This window comes from Notamacropus eugenii, chromosome 4 (genome assembly GCF_028372415.1).
Source record: "Notamacropus eugenii isolate mMacEug1 chromosome 4, mMacEug1.pri_v2, whole genome shotgun sequence".
NCBI lineage: Eukaryota > Metazoa > Chordata > Mammalia > Diprotodontia > Macropodidae > Notamacropus > Notamacropus eugenii.
Window position 1 is genome coordinate 154,550,313 of NC_092875.1, and position 19,545 is coordinate 154,569,857.

General features: G+C 38.8%; 1 protein-coding gene across 1 annotated transcript in view; it reads right to left on the reverse strand.

Annotated features, from left to right (window-relative positions):
* LAPTM4B (lysosomal protein transmembrane 4 beta) overlaps nt 1–15,828 on the reverse strand; it is a 127,349-nt gene extending 111,521 nt beyond the window's left edge. Inside the window, exon 1 of the mRNA XM_072603438.1 lies at nt 15,297–15,828. Coding sequence (XP_072459539.1) covers nt 15,297–15,395 — 99 coding nt within the window. The 5' untranslated portion in view covers nt 15,396–15,828. The remainder of the gene's footprint in view (nt 1–15,296) is intronic.
* Between the last annotated feature and the right edge of the window lie 3,717 nt (nt 15,829–19,545).

The window sequence follows — 19,545 nt, forward strand, 5'->3', positions numbered from 1 at the left end:
AGGCACGTAGTGCCTTTGAGTTATTTAAAAATAACCCTGGAAGAAAACTTTCTTTACAATAAAGATTAGCCTTTGACACTTGTTACTTAACTTCATTTTGAAAATCAGTTGGGAAGGCATGCAAAAAGGTAATAGAACTCACCAGTTACTTTCCTTTATATTAGTTAGTTTCCTTTATATTCCTAGAGTCTAGCACTTAGTAGGCACTATTTAAATGATTATTGAATGAATGATTCAGGTTGTCAAGTAGCTATAACAAAATATAGAGATTTAGTGAATAGGAGGTTGTACAGAAAAATAAAAATAGGCTCCATGGGATCTTAAACAAGTCACTTAATTCCTATGCTTTAATTTTCTCATTTGTTAAAAAAGGATGTTGGAGCAGACAACTGCTAAGTTCTTTTCCAGCTATACAGTCCTATGGCGTGTCTAGAGAGATAAATCTTTAAGACAAAATGATAAATCATGAGTACATCCGGAGTTTAAAAATAGGATATTTGAATAATTTTCTACTTCAAATGGTAAGATCCTTTTGAAAAATAACTAATTTCATAAAATAAAAATTAGATTTCTAATATAAGATGCAATTGTGTTTATTTAAACGCAGCATCCATTCACTTCTGTATTGTAGAAAGAGGTCCTGGACCAACATTCAAATAAATTTAGGCAATTGGGTAATAATTGTTGGGAAATAAAAAGAATACAAATTTTAACTTTAAAATGTAACCTTGGTTGCCAAGGGCACTAAATTCTTGTCTCAGTGTTGATGTTGGATAACAAGGAAAAATCTTCAAAAACTTAGAGACAAAAATGGTACATCAGAAGAGTTTTGACCATCTGACTGGAAACAAAACTCATTAATGTCCAGAGAATACTTCCCTGGCCCTTGTGAAGAGAAACACCAAGAAAATTCAAACTCCAGTAGAGTTGAAACCTATTTGGTAAAACTCTGACTATTAATATGAGTATCTATATCATAATGATTGTGGCAAATTAGTAGTTGTGTGTCTGCCCACTTGAATCATACCTCAAGTTAAGCATATTATATAAATATGCCCAGTCAAGTCTTAGAAAAGTTAGCTGGATTTGGAATAATGTTAAGATATGATACATTCTCTGTCTAATGGATAGTGACATTTTCTTCATTGGGGATAATAATAATAATAGCTAATATTTACAAAATGCTTTAAGATCTGCAAGGAACTTTACATATTTAATTTGATCTTCACAATAACACTGAGAGGTAAGTGCTATTAATTATCATCTCCATTTTACAGATGAGGAAACCAAGGCAGATAGTGTTTAAGGAAATCAGTTAAGGTTACACAGCTAGTATTGGAAAAAGGATTTGAGCTCAGATCTTCCTAACTCTGAGTTGAGCACTCTTTCCACTATGCCACCTATGTAGTTTAAGATCTTGGTTTATGTTTTATTCTTGAGGGAAATAAAGAAAAAAATGTTCATTTTGTCAAATGTAGTTACATTATCTGTACTCATTTTTTCCTCTGCTTTTATAAGTAGCTTTAAGGAATATTCTTTGATTGCTTATGGTAGTGGGAACTGTGAATAATGAGGCTCTGGGGCATTTTACCTATATGACTATATTCTTTCCATTAATTATATAAGTGGGGCATCTAGGGGGTTCAGTATCTAGAGCACCAGGCATGGAGTCAGGAAGATTCATCTTTTTGAGTTCAAATCTAGCCTCAGATACTTTCTAGCTATGTGAACCTGGGCATATAATTTAACCCTATTTGCCTCAGTTTCCTCATCTGTGAAATGAACTGGAACAGGAAATGGCAAACCATTCTAGTATCTTTGCCAAGAAAATGCCAAAAATGGTGTCACAAAGAGTTGGACACAACCGAAGCAACTGAACCATTATGTAAGCATTCTGTAGAATTGAAGTATTGAATGTTAGCATTAGAAAGGACCCAAGTAATCATCCAACACAAGGTTTCTTAATCATTTTTATGTTGTCAATCTAAGGGTTTGCCAGAAAATGTTTAACAGCTAGCTCTCCAAAATGTACTTTCAACATACTTTTAAGTGAACCTACATTACTACCATTTTCTCTACCACTTCCTTAAATCCAGACAATCAACAAAACAATAAATTAAGTCCTGATTTTCCATTTTGCAAAGTCTAAATGCTCACACAATCAGCACAGATGGTATTTGCTGGCTCCAACACACCCTTGCATGGATCCCTCTGGCAGTCTGGTGAAGCCCATGGAATCATGTTGTTAAATGTGTATAACTAAAGCACATATTGTTACAAAAGAAGTCAATCACACTGAAATAGTTATCCAAATTATATTTCAATAAAAAAAACTGACAGATCCTGTGTTGAGAACCCCTTACCTAATGCAATGCTTTCATTTTATGAGGAAGAAGGGAGATTGAAGAACCATTGTTCAGAAAATTTTTTGGAAAACTATAACCCAGTCACCTTCCAAGTGAGGATTAACTTAAAAAATATGAAGTGTCTACTATGTATAAAGTAATCTGCTAGGCAGTAAGTGTACAAATACAAAATCAAACATGTCTTACCCTCAAGGAACTTATGGTCTACTGGAAATGCTCCTGGAAGGAAACTGAGAACCAAAGAGGTTAACTGTTATACAATGATTTATTTATAAAGCTAAGACAGGAGCTCAAGTCTCCTATACGCCAATTTAGTGCTCTCTCTATTATGTCAGGTTATCTCTCTGTATAAATATAAGCCAAATTTCCCCAAGTTAATAATTTTCATTTCACCAAATACTTTTAATGCTTTTATAAGCATTTTTTGCTTTTTTACTTCTGATAAGGAAAAAAATAGCTGTGGACTTCCCCATTAACCTAAATTATTCCTGCCACCAAAGAGCAGGGCATGGCAGACTCTAATTGGGGGTTAAAGTTGTTTTTCCCCCCAAATAAAGACATTTGAATAAAATTAGAAACCAATGTTAAAGACTAAAAGTTTATGATTCCCCAGAAGAACTGAAATATGGTTTTAAAATTCTAAAATAGAAAAGTGTCAATGAAGAAGACAGAACTTATTTTACATATGATTTTACAAAAATGTCTTAACTGTCATCATTAAATATCATGCTATAGTAACTTCTAAGAATCTTTTATAGAACAAAGAAATGTTCTGTAGTCTCTTTGCTGAACTGCTGGACAGCTCCTTTCCCTAGGAGGCTTTTAAAACTTCCATAAATATTCATCACTATGGATCTAGGTAATGGAAAATTCTTCAGTGAAGTGGTCAGTACCTAAATATGTTACCACACTTTATTTTAAAAGAAACCAGTGTTAGATAACTTAGAAAGTTGGTGGCTTCTCTTAATCATTATTCCTCTTCAACTATTCTAGGAAGAAACTATTGAAGAGATTATTTGTTACAACAGTTACTTACATTCAATTAATTGTTTTCTACATTAACAATTTAAATTCATTTTTACATTAATACTTACACATACTGCTTTACATTAATATTTACTGAATCCTCTGAATTTAAAAATGCCAAAGCATAGAAGAAAAATGAGAATTCAATTCAAAACAACAAATATTTAAGTGACTTCTATATGTAGGGCACAAGGCATGGTACTGGTAAGTTGAACCAATATTCAAGAAGACAGCTAAACAGAATTTTTACTGATTTAAATTTGAATATTTTCTCCAAAATCTATTTACAGGATTTTATCACTTCACAGTTCCTTTCCTTAACTGAATTATCACCAAATCACTAAGCCTTTAGCTATTTACTTTGCTTATTATCTTTGGGAAAGGCTACAAACTATTCATTAGAATTACTTTGAATAATTAATATTTTAGTGATTTAAATAAGTAAAATTAGTTAAACTATTAACCACAATAGCAATAGTCCAAGAAAAGTAGTTTAGGAAAAATACACACGACCACACAAGATTGTGAATTTGAAGATTAAGTGGAATGATTTTTATAGGCTTGTAATATTAAGATTAAGTGGAGTGATTTCTATAGGTTTAGGCCCACTAAATTTCAGACCTAACAAAAAAATAGAGATCATGCTTTTTCTGTCCTTATTTTTTTGGTCTCCTTTCACTGATTGATTAAACTGCAGGTGTAGAAGAGAATATTACATCAAAATTTCTTTTTTCTGAAAAAGAGATGTGAAATACCGTCCATACAAAACATTTTTTAGTCATTCTTCATTGTCTTTACATGTGATATGTAGTCTAGCTATGTGACCTTTAGAGAGCATAATCATTTTTGACTGGAACTTGTCAGTAAATCAGCTCTTTGGAATAGTGAGATAATGGCAACTTCTGCCAAGGATAGTAAGTAAACATGAACAATTATATATAAATATTATAGTGACAAACTTCCAGACTTACCAGTTTTTAATTTCTTTGCTCTATTCTATATAAAAATGCCTTTAACATAATAATATTTTTAGAAAAGTAGGCTATGAAAGCAATCATTAGGCCTAAAATAAATTAACTAAAATCTTAAATTAAAAAATATCCCTTTAAATTACAAAAAATGTTACTGTTAAAGTTAATTCCATTCAATCCAATAAGCATTTACTAGGCAATTTTCTAAGAGGCTGCACAGCATAGCTGCTGAAGGCCAGCTTTGGAGTCAGGAAGAACTGAGTTTGAGTCCTACTTCTGATCTACATTAGTTGTGGGATTACAGACAATCCTCCGCACCTCTCAGAACCCAGGTTCCTCTTTAAGATTGTTAGTCCCAAATAAATTGCTACCCTTCACTGGTGAAAGAAATTGCCATTTCATGAGTTTCCCAAGCCCTTTATAACAGACATACATATGTCCCTCCAAAAATGTGCCTGGCATTGTACAGTGTACGAAGGTATAAAGACAGACCCTGCTCTTTGAAAAGAGCTCCTTTTTCAAAAGGAATATAGGCATACACACGAATATCTAAATCATAACAGAGAATAGGGTAAGTGAAAATAAGGGTTCTAAGCAAAGTCCTATGAACAATGTGACAGGGAGAGTTTGCTTGTAGCTAGTAACAGAGAAGGACAGAGGTGAGGTAAGAAACTTTGATAGAAACTCTGATAGAAACTTTGAAGGAATTTCAAGAGGTAAAGACCAAGACAACATTGAATTTAAGCATGAGGGATATCCTACAAAAATAGTACATAATTAAACATCAGAAAGTCAATTAAATAATGTAGAATACTTTGTGTCTTGGTATTGGACATTTCTTAATTTACTCACGCAGCACCCTACTTTGACAATTCCAACTTATATTGGTTTGTCAGATTCCCAGGGGATAATCATTCCTACTCAGAATTACTCAGAATTATAGGGGACAAGCTGAGGATCACTGGAATTTCTTGTACTATGGTTCACAAGCACCCATGGTGTGCCTCCTACTGATTATCAGCCAGTAGCCACAATTAGATTTTGGCAAAGGTATTTACTAAGGTGATACAGTAAAAATATTCTTAAAACCTAACTGTAACAGTGAGTATAAAACATTTCCCCCTCACTCCCAAAAACCTGAGGTATGCTCTCCCACAAGTATAAATAGGTTCATAGAAGGAGTGGACTTAAATTTAGAATATAATGGCAGTGGGGCACATGTACAGAGACTATGTATGGCCAAACACGGAACTCACAACTCACAACAAGAAGTGCTTTCTTGAGTCCATCGCTTGCATTCTTTTCTAGTTCAAAGGGTCATATACCTTAAAACTACTTCTTCCCTCAGGAGGCCAACTCTTTGCATCCTTCTGGATCCATGTTTAACATGTATGTCTCTCTGCTGCCATTTGGATGAGCTATTTCTTACTGGTTCAGTTTTTCTGATGACATTGCCAGTGGGGGACAGGGGGAGAGTACAACATTCCCTCTGGGCTCATGCCATCTACTTCACCACCCTAACTGTCCTTTGACACAAACAAAAGAGTTTTCTTCCTCTAGAAGTTCCCAAGTCTGGGAACTCCAAAAGCTTGAAAATGCTTCCCAGGATCAACTAACTGCTGAATTTTTGCTACTACTTAAAGTCCCCAGAGGTGTGGTCAGCTTGCTTCACACTAGATCCTTCTAGACCTAACCAAAGAGATTCGTACTTCTTAAAGAATCATAACCATAAATCATTCTGTTCAACTGATCAATAATCAATCAATAAATAAACATTCTTTAAGAGCCTACGATGTACCAGGCACCGTGTTAGGTGTTGAAGATACAAAAAGAGGCAAAGGACAGTCCCTGCTCCCAAGGTGCTTATAATCTCATGGGGGAGACAACATGCAAACATACATGTGTGTATCAAGCTATGTACACTACAAATAGGAGATAATTAACAGGCACTGGGGAAAGGCACTGGAATTAACAGGGGTTAGGGAAGGTGGGATTTTAGTTGAGACTGAAAAGAAGCCAGGGAGGTCAGTAGTCAGAGTAGAAGGAGACAGCTAGAGAAAATGATCAGAGTCCAGAGATGGAGTATTTTGTAGAACAGCTCAGGGAGTCAGTGTCACTGGATCAAAAAATTGTATGTCAGGGAGTAGGGTATAAAATGATTGGAAAGGCAGGAGAGGGCTAGGTTATGAAGGGCTTTGAATGTCAAATGGAACATTTTGTATTTGCTCCTAGAGACAATAGGAAGCCATTAGAGTTTATTGAGTAGGGGGGTGGCATGGTCAGATCTGTGCTTTAGGAAAATCACTTTGATGGCTGAATGGAGGATAGAAAGGAGTAGGGAGAGACTTGAAACAGGCAGACCTACAAGCAGGCTGTTGAAATAATGAAGAGATGAGGTGACAAGGGCACTAGATTGGTGGCTGTGTCAGAGGAGAGAAGGGGGTGTATTCAAGAGATGCTGAAAAGTTGTCTGGTCTTGGCAACAGCTTGGATATGGGCAGTGGGGGAGTGAGAGATAGTGAGGAGTCCAGGATGACTTTTAGGCTGTAAGCCTGAGGGACTGGGAGGATAGTGTTGCCCTTTACAATAATAGGGAAGGTAGGAGGAGGGGAGAGTTTAGGGAGAAAGATAACAAGCGATAACATGCTCTGCTTTGGACATTCTGAGTTTAAGATGTCTACTGAATGTCCATTTCAAGATGTCTGAAAAACATTTAGAGATGTAATATTGGAGATCAGCAGAGAGACTGGAACAGAACAGGTAAATATGAAAATGATCAGCTTAGAGATGGTAATTAAATCCATAGCAGCTGATGATTCCACCAAGTGAAGTAGTCTAGAGGGAGAAATGAAAAGAGGCTAGAAAGGAAAGCTGTGGGATACCTACAATTAGAGGGAGTGATCTGGAAGAGGATCCAACAAAGGAGGCAGAGAAGAAGCAGTCATATAGGTAGGAGGAGAACCAGGGAGAGTGGTATCATGAAAATCTAGAAAGAAGAGAATGAAGGAAAGAGCGACCAGTAATGTCAAGAGATACAAAGAGCTCAAGGAGAATGAAGACTGAGAAAAGGTCATTGGATTTGGCAATAAAGAAATAATTAGTAACTTTGGAGAAAGCAGTTTTGGTGGGATGAAAGGTTTGAAATCAGATTGTGAGATGTTAAGAAGACAGAGAAAGGAGAAAAAATGGAGGCACCCATAGTACCCAACCTTTTTGAGGAGTTTAGTCACAAAGGGAAGAAGAGATATAGGATGATGGTTAAGGGAGATGAAAGAATCAAGTGAGAGTTTTTTCAGGATAGGGGACAAATGGGCATGTTTGGAGGAAGAAGAAAAAAACAGGGAGAGACTGAAAATAAATAATACAGCAGGGATGACAGAGAAGGCAGTCTAATGGAGGAAATGGGATGGAATGGGATCACTTCATGAGTAGAAGGATTAGCCTCTGCAAGGAGTAAGACTATCATGTGAAAGAAAAGAGAAGGAGAAAGTGGCAGAAGGCACCTGAGTGATAGGAAATGAGGAAGAGGAGAGAAGAGGGAGTTCACACTGAATGGACTCAATTTTTTCCTATAAAATATGAGGTAGGTTCTCCACCGAGTGGTGCAAAAGGAAGCTATGGCAAGTTTGAGGAGGAACAAAAAGGTTTGGAAGAGCTGTTGAGGAGAGTGGGATAGGAGGTAGAATAGGTAGAATAGGATTACCTAGCAGCAGTGTGAGCCTAGTTGAGGCTATATAACATAAATTTGTAGTGGACCCAGTCAGAAGACTGTATGACTTTTCCCACTTTCATTCAGCAAAGGCAATAAATGTTGGGAGTGATCCAAGGTTGAGGATAATCATTGGTATAAGGTGAGGGGGGAGGTAGGGATTCAAGAGAGAAGAACATTGTAAAGTTGAACTGGTTTACCAACAAAGATGGGAAGAAGGTGGGGAATGGCCAGGTTAAGGGACATAACCTGGGAGAGAATTGAGGGGTCAAGGTATTGGAGGTCACTGTGTAGATGAAAAGAAAGGTTTTGTAAGGAAGTCAGAAGGAGAAGTGAAAAGTCAATAGATTATTCCATTTATACATTTAAAACTTCATTACGCCCTTATATTGATTATTTGTATTTAGAACATCATTATGTCCTTACACCGATTACCTTGTATTAATTTATATGACAGTTATGAGGATATGGAACTCTGTATCTTGGCTTTGATGCTTAAAAATGAGCGATCTTGGGCAACTTATTTCACCAATCTAGTTCTCAGTTTCCTCATCTGTAAAATTAAAGGAGTGGACTGGCTGATCTCTAATGCCCTTACCAGCTTTAGGTCTATGATTTAACAAATATACTTCATTAATCAAAAAATTTACTTTGTATATTTCACTGTACCAAGTAATGAAGGGATACATAGAATTGTGTCTGCCCCAGCCTTCAAAGAGCTTAAAATATTATTATGGAAAAAAGACAAATTCTCTTCTTCCAATTTTTCATAGCAGCTTGCCCAGATTTATTACTTTTCTGACCCTCTTCTCTAATGTGTCATATTTGTATTCATTCTCTTATTTATCTATTTCCCTGTAACAAATATTTCAACAATATAAAACAATGACAAAAGACATGTCAAAGTTAGTAAATGTGAAGTGTCAAATAAGTGACATGTGAAATATGCTGTCACACAGATCTCATGTGAGCTGGGAATAGTCAGGTGAGACCACACAGAGAAAGGGAAACCACTTGGGCCCTGGGTGGTTTTTGATTTAGATGGTTGCAATATATGGGGGGATGGGAGGAACTAATGCACAAAGGAGGATCATGTCTGACCCATCCTATTTCATTTAGATGGTGGGAGGGAGAGAGAAAGAGAGAGAGAGAGAGAAACAGAGATCAGTGGAACTCAGGGCATCCCACGTGTGAGGTACAATATATTAAAAAATGTACAAGTAAGAAATTTCATGACACAATGGGGAATGTAAGATAAATCTTGCTACAGAAGATCTTGGTAACACCAAGATAACTTGGAATCAGTACGTAGAGGGCTTTGAATATTAGGTCAAATTGTTTTGGCTTTCTCCCAAAAGTAAGCCATTAAAGGTTCTGAATAGGGGATTGGTATGATTTTTTTAAACTGGAGTTATAGGAAAAATATCTGGTGGCAGAATGTAGGATGAATTGGAGGAAGGAGGTAACCAATGGCACAGAGACCAATTTCTCTTCGTCAGATTTGTGCAAAAAGAAGCTTCCTTTTTCAATACGATCTTCTAACTCCCTATTCACCTCCACTTTTTAAAAAATCTCTAGGCCTTCTATATGAGACCTTTCCTGATCTACCCAACTACTAGTGCCCACCCTTCAAATGGCCATGTATTCATTTGATATATATTGCATATACATTTATACATGTGCCCACTGAATGTAAGCTCCAGGGGGAAAGGGATTTTTTGTCTGTGTCTTTTAACTGGACTCTTTTTCTCAAGTCTTTCTTTATTCCAATCCATTTACAAGCCATTATCCTCTCTTTTTCTAATCTTGATCATGTCACTTTTAAGCTCAAAAAGGCCCTCCCACTACCTAAAGGATAAAGTCCCAATTTCTTACTCTGGCATTCAAGGCCTTCCTCACAGTGGTCTCAATTTATCTTTTCAAACTGACTTCAAACTATTCCCTTACTCCAACCCTTTGCTCATAATGAATCTATGGCTGGAATATGCTTCTCCATCTTTGTGCATGTCATGTCATCCATTCTTCCACCTCTCCCTGCTAATATTGTCTAATTAATTGGATCATAAAACTACATAAATTTATATAAAACCATATATCTAGAGTTGGAAAGGACCCTAGAGGCCATCTAGACCAACTCCCTCAGTTTACATTTGAGAAAATTGACATCCAGAGAAATCAAGTGATTTGCCCAAGATCACACAGGTAAATAAACTTCAAAAGCAGATTTCAAACCCAGGTCCTCTGACTATGGGTGTTATTGTTTAGATGTTTTAGTCATGTCCGACTCTTAGTGACCCCATTTGGGGTTTTTGTGGCAAAGATACTGGAGTGGTTTCTCATTTCCTTCTCAAGCTCATTTTACAGAGGGGAAAATGAGGCATCCAGGGCTAAGTGACCCATCCAGAGTCACGTAGTCACACAGCTACAATCCCAGTATGGCGTTTGCTTTTTCCACTTGCCTTATGTTCCCTACTAGAGTGCAAATTCCTGAGGCCAACGTCTTATACTTAGAAGTAGCATTCTGTAGTAGAAAGAGGACTGGACTTCTCATGTATCAGCAGAGATCTGGGTTATTTCACCACTAACAATGACTTGCTATTGCCATGGGCAAGTTACTTCACCTCACGTATAGCAGCCACTCAAAAAAAACTTTGTTAATGATGATCAAAATGATGAGGAATCTAATGCAGTGTTAAAGATGGTACTTCATTAAAGATGCTACTTCACTCAATAACAACAAAGGTACTAAAGTAATAGTTGGCACTAAATAAATGTTTTGTAGAATGAATGATTACAATTCACATTTATATAGCACTACAGGATGGACAAACCCCTTTCCTCACAACAATCCTATATAGAAGGAAATACATATATGTTAGTTAAATCCAAAAATGGATCTTAAATTCAATTCAATAAATACTTATTAAGTACCTACTACGTACTTAAGCTCTGGATCTATGACCTCATCTAAGTTGGATTCTCCCTCCAACAATGTAACAATAAATAGATCATCCAGCTGGAGATGGATGGATGAATGGATGAAAGAGTAACATTCATATAGCATTTTAAAGTTTGCAACACACTTTCTGACAGGTAGAGATCATTATCATTCCCATTTTACAGGTGAGGAAACTGAAGGAGACAGGTATTAAATGACTGGTATTTTGTTCACTAACTTACTTAGAACTTAAAGATGTTAGAACTGGAAAGGATTTTAGTCATTATTTAGTTCAACCCTTTCCTTTTACAGATGAGGAAACTGAAGCTAGGGATATAAAGTGATTTGATCAAGGTCATATAGCTGTGTTAAACTTGGTCTCTTGACTGCCTGGTTCTCCACATTAGAACATAACTGCTGCTAATCAGAATGACTTTCTCGATCTATAATCATCAAGGAATGAACCATTCTTGAAAGATGAATATTCTGGATAGCTAGGGGTTTAACCCCACTTTAAAGAACCAGATTATTTAGTTTGACCACTTTAGAGGGCAGTCTTGTCTTCTCTACCCTTTTAAAAACAAGATACTACATTTTTTTTTTGCAATGACTAGGGGATATTATTGCTATCATCACTTATTTCACTGTACTGCCCTCAAGATTTATGGAAGCATATAGAGTTGTTTGCTCCAATACTAAAGGGCTCCAGACCAAGGGTAGGGAACTTGTGGCCTCGAGGCCTTATGTGGCCTTCTAGGTCTTTGGGTGCTGCCTTTTGACTGAGTCCAAGTTTTCAGAATATATCCTTTTATTAAGGGGATTTGTTCTGTTTAGTTTGAATTCAATTAAAGGGATGCACTTGAGGACCTAGAGGGCCCCATGTGGCCTCAGGACAGTAGGTTCCCCACCCCTGCTCTAGGCTATTCTTTTTGAGTTCTTATTTGCTTTATCTGATTTGTTTCCTCCCTTATTGTCAGGCTATCAACTGTCATTTATCTTAACCTACAGTATGACTACCTTTATCAACACCCCCTTTCTCTTTTTCTGATTTGCTGATTAGTAATTTAGTAATTAGTAAATAGCAATTATTTCTCTTTTACCCAGGAACCTGGAGGGTCTTCCACTCCCAGTTTGATTTTTTTATTTGTTTGTTTGTTGTTTTGGTTAAAGGGGCCATCCCTAAAGTAACTTAAAAAAGCCTATTCATTGAATGAGTGTATCTCAGAAAAAGTGAGATCGTGATAAAGCCTTAGCCTGAAAGGGCCAGGGTCTCACATTGCATCCTGGGCCATCTCAGTCATCCTGATGAATATCAGGCCACTGGATCCAGATGGCTCAGGAGAGGAAAGTGAGGCTGGTGACCTTGCACAGCCCTCCCTCCCTACTCAAATCAAAGTCAACGGCAAGTCATATCATCATCTTGATGTCAAGGATGTCTTCGAGAATGAAGGACAAACACAACAACAATTTGCTGATTGATCAGCAAGGAAGGTTGGAAAGTTTGAAAACGAGCTAACCAAACACAGCAGCACTGTATATAAAATAAGGATCTGGAGGCTCTACAAGGAGTCAAGCATAGGAGTTTTAGTGAATGGACTTTGTGATGTAAATTTGTGGTGGTCCTGCTTTCTAATTCATACTTTTGAGGACTCCATCTCAACAATAGATGATTTCCACAGAATGGTCAACTAGCAGACAAAACATTGCACTCTTATTTATCACACAAATACTTTTAATTGTTTTGGATTTCACCCTATAATAGTGTTCACATAGGTGTATCACAGCTATATATTATGTAGTGCATTTGTCTGATGCACTGCCTTAGATTTAAAAAATATATATATTCACTCATGTACTTGCAGGTCTACAAATCTGTTTTGCAAGGGGCTCCAAGCCTTTTGTTCAGAGTAGTATTTTAACGTAAATAAATATATTAACTGTATTTAATGCATCTTCATTTTCCCCTTTAATTATCTAAAGGATTTCCTGGCGTTTACCAAGTCAGAGTTGAGCCAACACACTGATGTTTTATCTGCATTCATGCTGCACTGTTAAAGGCCCACACATCCTGAAGAAATATTTTAAAGCTTTTTAGGCAAGAAATTTAAATTGTGTGACCACAATATATGCTCACTCAAAAGGAAAGCTGGAGCTAGAGTTGATGCAAAAAGAAGTGTAAATGCCTGCAAACATATTTCATTTTTTAAATCTCACATTTAATTATAAGCAAGACATGCAATCAGTGCCCAAGGCCTGATGCCCATTATTATGTGACATGGATGTTATCACTAGTATTAAAAGATTTTTTAAAATGCAAAGTGATATTTAATTATGCCTACAACTCAAACCTCTATATCGAATTTCACCAAGGCAATTTTTAGATGCTTTCTTGCCCAAGTTGTTGTTTTTAAATGAACTTTGCTTTTTAAAAATGGCCAAATACATTAATTTTTAAAAAAATTTTAATGGCCCCAGTGTACATCTCCAGTTTTAATACCTCAAACTCTAACAACGATGCAGTGGATTCAGATTCAGCTTTTTGCACAAGGGTTAGTATAGGCTAAGAAGGCCATCAAACAATTTACCAAGCCTAAAGAGTTTAGAGACTTTACATAAGTATTTTCAACTCTCCTGAAAATACAGAAATTTGTAGCCTAATGTTAAAAAAAAATAATCCAGTTTACTTTATACTGCTAAGTAGAAAAAAGAAAGAAAAAGAAAACTGATCTCAGGTGATCCGAGAGAAAACAGATACATGGGTGTAAAATGGCTTCCCAAAATAAGTAGATAAAAGGTCAGTAAATAATATCCAGATAGTTTCCCCTTCAGTATTTCTTAAAACCTATGAAAAATCAGCACAAATTAAAAAAAAAAACCACTATTCAGGAGATTGCTATAAGAACCCTCAAAAATTCCAACACCAGAAAGGAATCTATAAATCAGTGGCTCAGAAGATTAGAAGACAGGAATCTGGCAAATGAGGGTAGGCATACCAAATCCTCCAGCCTAAAGCTCGAAATATCCCTGCAATAAGTCCAGCAACCTCAGTGAGCTCTCTAAACACTTCTACAATATAAAGCCCTTATGATTTTGTGAAAAAAATTCTTCACCACAAAGTGAATAATATTTGGGGAACTCAGTACATTTTCATAGGAAAATGGGGAGGACTCTTCAGCAGCTCTGGTGACACAAAGCTCTTAAGTATCATGCTTGGGGTTGTCTCAGAAATGTCTGGATTTCCCTCTTCTCTAGTTGTAAAGATCATGCAACAGAAGCTGGATGTTCAAAAGCAGAATGCGGATTCTCCAGGGGGAAGCTTGGGTTCCCAGCAGACCAGATTGGAGCAGTGCTCCAATAGCCGGGTAGGAGGGGATTTCCCGGGGATGAATGACTTAGGGAGAGAGGAAAAGAGGATCCTGCCACAGGTTAGCGCAGCCAGAGGGAATTACTGACTCTTAGGGAGAATTAGGTTTCTAATAATAACCCCATTTAGAAGGGTTATCTCCAGAAACACCCAGTCCACAGGATAGACCGGGCTCGAGCTGCTGAAATCTACAGCCACTGACGTATGAGCACGGGAAACAAGGAAGGGAGAAAATAATAATAAAAAGCTATGCCACGGGAGTGCAAAGCAGTCGGGTAATTTTGGGGGGCAAGGGACCAGGAACCAAAGCGGTTTGGTTTTGTTTATTTTATTTTTCCTTCCACCTGCGAAAATACGTAAGGCTAGGCTTTAAGTCAGACCAAAGGGCTTATATTTTTTCCTAGGAATCCTTATCCTTTATTGTGTCGTGCCCCACCCCCCACCCTCTCTGGCAGCCTGGTGAATCCTGTGGACCCATTCTCAGAATGTTTTTAAATGCATAAAATACACATAGGATTTCAAAGAAACCAGTTATAGCGAATTGTAATTATCAAAACAGTAAAAGACCCCGAATTAAAAAATCCCCGTTTTGTCCCTGGGACTTCTGGTGGACATGTATGTTCTCCTCCCCCCCGCCCCCCACCTTCCCTCCCACGACCTCAGTTATCCCAATTACTCGGCCCAGCGCACACCTTTCTATTCCAACCCTGGGACACCTGCTCGAAAAAAGTGAGGAATCTGCGTGTCTGAGAAGGGAAGGAAGGGCTTGGGAGGGGGTACGAGGAGCCCTGGGGGAGGTGGACCCCCAAAAAAGCCCTGCAGGAAGAGTTCGCCCCAAACTCTAAGGCGGCCGGGGTAGGGAAGCCCAGATACCCCACTTCCCCAGTTGCGTCGCCCCGAGGGGACACCTCTCGGTGCTTACCAAGTACCAGATGCCCAGCAGGATGGTGCCGGTGCGGACATGGCAACACAGACAGCAGCTGTTGGAATAGAAGCGGGTCCAGGGCGCGCTCATCTTCATCTCAGGGCCCCTGCCTCGGCTCTCTGGGACCCTCCCCGAGGTCGCCGCTGCCCCTGCAACCGTTGCTGTTCGGCCGCCCCTCTGGCTCAGAGTTCCCGCACACGCGCGCCCAACTTTGCTGGAGCGCTGGCACCCTGCCCCTGCCCGGCAGTCCCCCTCCAGCGGCTGGGGCTGCGGAGGTCTCTGGGGAGCGCCTCTGCCCCCCGGCCCTTCCTTCCTTTCGGCCTCCCTCGCGGGTTCCCCGGCTCTGCCAAACCCAAGCCGCAGGCGCTGCGGGAGTCCAAGCGCGAGTGGCGGAGGGAAGGAGGAGGAACGGATGGGACTTGGGGCGGGGGTGAGGAGTGGAGCGAAGGAAGAGGACCTGGGGAGGGGGGGAGGATCGAAGGCCTGGGAGAGAGCGAGCCAGCGACACCGCGTGACCAGTGCTAGCCATAATCTGGGTTCTGAGTTCCATGATGTCACTAAGTAGCTTGTGCCAGCTTCCAAGTGACGGAGGGCAAATCTAAAGAAATGATCTCTGAGCCCTCGGCAATTCCCGGAGACCGCCAAACACGGGAGTAAAACTGGAGGAGTCCCTTCCCCCTCCTCTCTCTCTCTCTCTCTCTCTCTCTCTCTCTCTCTCTTTCTGTGTGTGTGTGTGTGTGTGTGTGTGTGTGTGTGTGTATTCCAATCTAGCCTGGAACACCGGCTTGACCCATTTGGTGCAGTTTTTACAGCCAGCCGACCAAAATAAAGAATCCTGGTCAGCTCCTCTGTCAAGTCAAAACTGGAAAATTACAGACTAGCTTCAAGCCACTAAGAAGTTCATATGGTAGCCTCAAACAGACCATTGCAATCACAGTGGAAGTGATATTCTCCCAGGAACGTGGTACCTAAGGTGCTAGCAAAGTTTTAAATCAATACTGCATTAAAAAAAAAGTCACAACTGAGTTCCAAGATCTACTATATCATCATCATCATCATCATCATCATCATCATCATCATCATCATCACTATAATAGCCTGTAGTCAGATTTACAAAGGAGAGGAATGAAAAATTAGGGAATGACTTTGGCGCTAAGGATTCCTCACTTTGGAAAAGAATTCACTGCAGAGATCCTATCAATTCAGAATTCCTTTTTTTAAAAGCAAAATTCAATTCACACATAACTTTTCAAGAGTAATCTTGTGTAAAATGCAGTATAGCTCGATCTGAAAGCCTGGGGCCCTGACAACTGTAATAATAATTGTCTTCCATTCTATAAACTTATACTGTAGTTCTTAGCTAGGTCTACATTTGACTTCCTTGTCCGATTTTCATTTTTCACCTTTAAGATTGTCAACTCTCTTGTCCCATTTGGATTCCTTTCCTCTTGTTCTTGTTCACTGTCCTGCTCTAAATAGCTCCTTACTACTATTACATTCCCCTTCTTTTGGTATTTTCCACAGGATGAAATAACCACTCACTTTCCATCAGACAAACCAACTCCCTTTCCCCTTTTAAATTTCTATTTATTTATGGTATTGCTTTTGCAGGGATGTTGAGAAACTGCCCTGCCTTCCACACCTCCAATACCCAAAGTAGGGAAGGCAACGGAAAATGATAGTGTTGAATTAACCCAACACTCTCAAAGTTCTTTCTTTGATCAAAAGATTGATTTCTAATTACAATCATTAAGGGAGAAAGCATTCAAACACAGGATGTAGTGCCATGAGGAAGCTCTTTCCAGAGTTCATGAAAGGCTAAGCTTTTTATAATCTTGAGAAGACAAAATAATCAAAGGAGAGTGGTACGAAGTTGGGAGATCAATGAAGATGCGTTGTGGGTAGACTGGCCTACTGTAATCAGTTAAGACGAGTTTACGTACTAACTGTGCAACCTTGGGCAAGAAACTTGATCTCAGTCAGCCTCGGTTTCCTCATCTGTAAAATGGAGATCATAATAGGACCTACTATAACATACTATAGCACTACTATAAAAGTATACCAAGATTGTCGTGAAGATTAAATCAGGTGATATTTGTAAAGTGATTAGGACAGTGTCTGGCATATAGTAGGTGCTATATAATGGTTAATTATTTATTATCATTATCGTTGCTATTTTAATGATATTATTCATACTTCATTTGGGGGGCACAGATAACCCCTGGCTGGTTCTAGTCAACATGAACAAATGGAAGTTTCGGGTGAGCTTACTTTTGGGCTATTATGACTCAGGGATTTGTACTCTGCAAAGACTTCTCTGATTGGCTACTGGATTCAAAACAATAAATCAGGGGTTACTGGTCAAGAGTTCAGTGGCTGTACAAAAGGGGACACCTGCCTCATCTCTCCCGCTTTCCTTTGTAGTACAGAGGACTACTTTGGGCTTCCTCCCTGAGGCCCAGATGGGAGAAGGATGATTGTTCTGTCTCCCTCCTAGCCAGGGTATCTGTGAGCACATAGCTGTCTCTGTCACTACATTTGTTATTTCTTAGCTATTCTAAGATGCCCAGGTGACCTTGTGAGTTTGAGAGATTCAGAGGTCCCATAGGCAGTCAAAGATAAATGGCTGCTGTATCCACCTGAGTGTCTACTTGGTGGAAGTAGAAATATCTATATTGGAAGCAGAAAGACATACCAAAGATAAACAGATGCAGAGCAGTAATCACTCAAGGAAAGGCAGCTTCCAGGAGTTTGATCCCCTTGTGACAGAGAGAAATGCCACTACGGACTCTAGATAGACACCTTGGAGCACAGCAGAGAGTTACATGCAAAGGAAACTCCACAAAGACAATACAAAGAGAGAAAAGGACTTACAATAAAAGAGTTATGAGTTATCCCTTTGCCACACATTTTCCCTACATATGACTCACTGCCAATGTACTTTAACCTATGCCTACTTCCTTCCACTCTGCAAGTATTTGTGGGAGAATGCATCTTAGGTTTGCAGATAATGTTTTATATCAAGTATTTTTACCATGCCCTCTTAGTATACTTTTAGTATATATTATTATACCTTTTTCTGAAAGTTAGTTATCTACTGGTTGATTGTTCATGGGGAGTACACCAATAGGGGCTTGGGAACAACAGTACTAGAAGTACAGCACTTAAGGATTGTCCCTTCGAGCCCTGAGAAAGAGTATTATTAACCCTTTTGGGAATTCAACCTGTAATCTCCAGTGCAATTTGGGGTAGTGTTTTGGAGTGGGGACAAAGGGTGCTATAAAGGTGTTCAAAATTGGGAGATTTAATAAAAATTTGCAACATAAAGTCATTGTGACCCAGTGCTTGAGTTTTTTTAAAAAATATTTTAAGAAAAATGTTTGTATATGAACAAATAATTGATTACAACTAGGTGATTCCTATTGCTTTACTTACAGAGAGCCGTGTTTCACTTGAGAATGCCATTTCCCATAAGACTTGGCAGTAATGTAAAGCTATTTAGAAGTACATCAAAATTAGATGGGTCTAGAATCCATGTCAGAACACTAAAGGAAAAGGGGAAGTTACAACAACTGACAATAGTCAGTTCCTTTTATGTTGTATAAGAGAGTCTGTTGATACTTTTCACCATTGTGTTTAAATCTCGTGTTGTTCTGGTCCCCCTATTTACCTCACCTTCTAGTTAGTACAGAAAATTCACAAGGAGTCAATATAAAGTAACAATAGCAAAGAACCAGATTGCAAGGGGGAACCTAGAATTCACATACAGACAGTCCCATAGACCAAAGGGGCATAACAGTTACTTGCAAGTTGTATCATAAATTAACTACAAGTCACATTCTCATGTGCTAAATCACCTTTTGGTTCCAATAACTGCTATGGTCTGTAATCTTCAGACAAGCTCCAAATTCACAGTAAAACTAGGAGAACACCAAATGTTGCTGACAATTTTGAGGTGATGTGGATATGTTAATGAACTAACCCCAAGGCTGCACACATAAAAGTTAGTCTATCCCCCACCAAAACCCTATAAAAAATGAGATCCCAAACTCCCCCCTCCCCAGCACTCCCCACCTCCATCTGGATCCATGCTACCCAAGTACTCCCAACTCTAATCCATGATTACCTAAGTGACCCTCTGTGACTCTCCTCTTCCCCATTCTCTTCCTCACATTGCCCATCTTCTTCCACAATCCCATCCCTCTCTCCACTCTATCTGCCTCCATACCATCCAGGCCATTTGCCT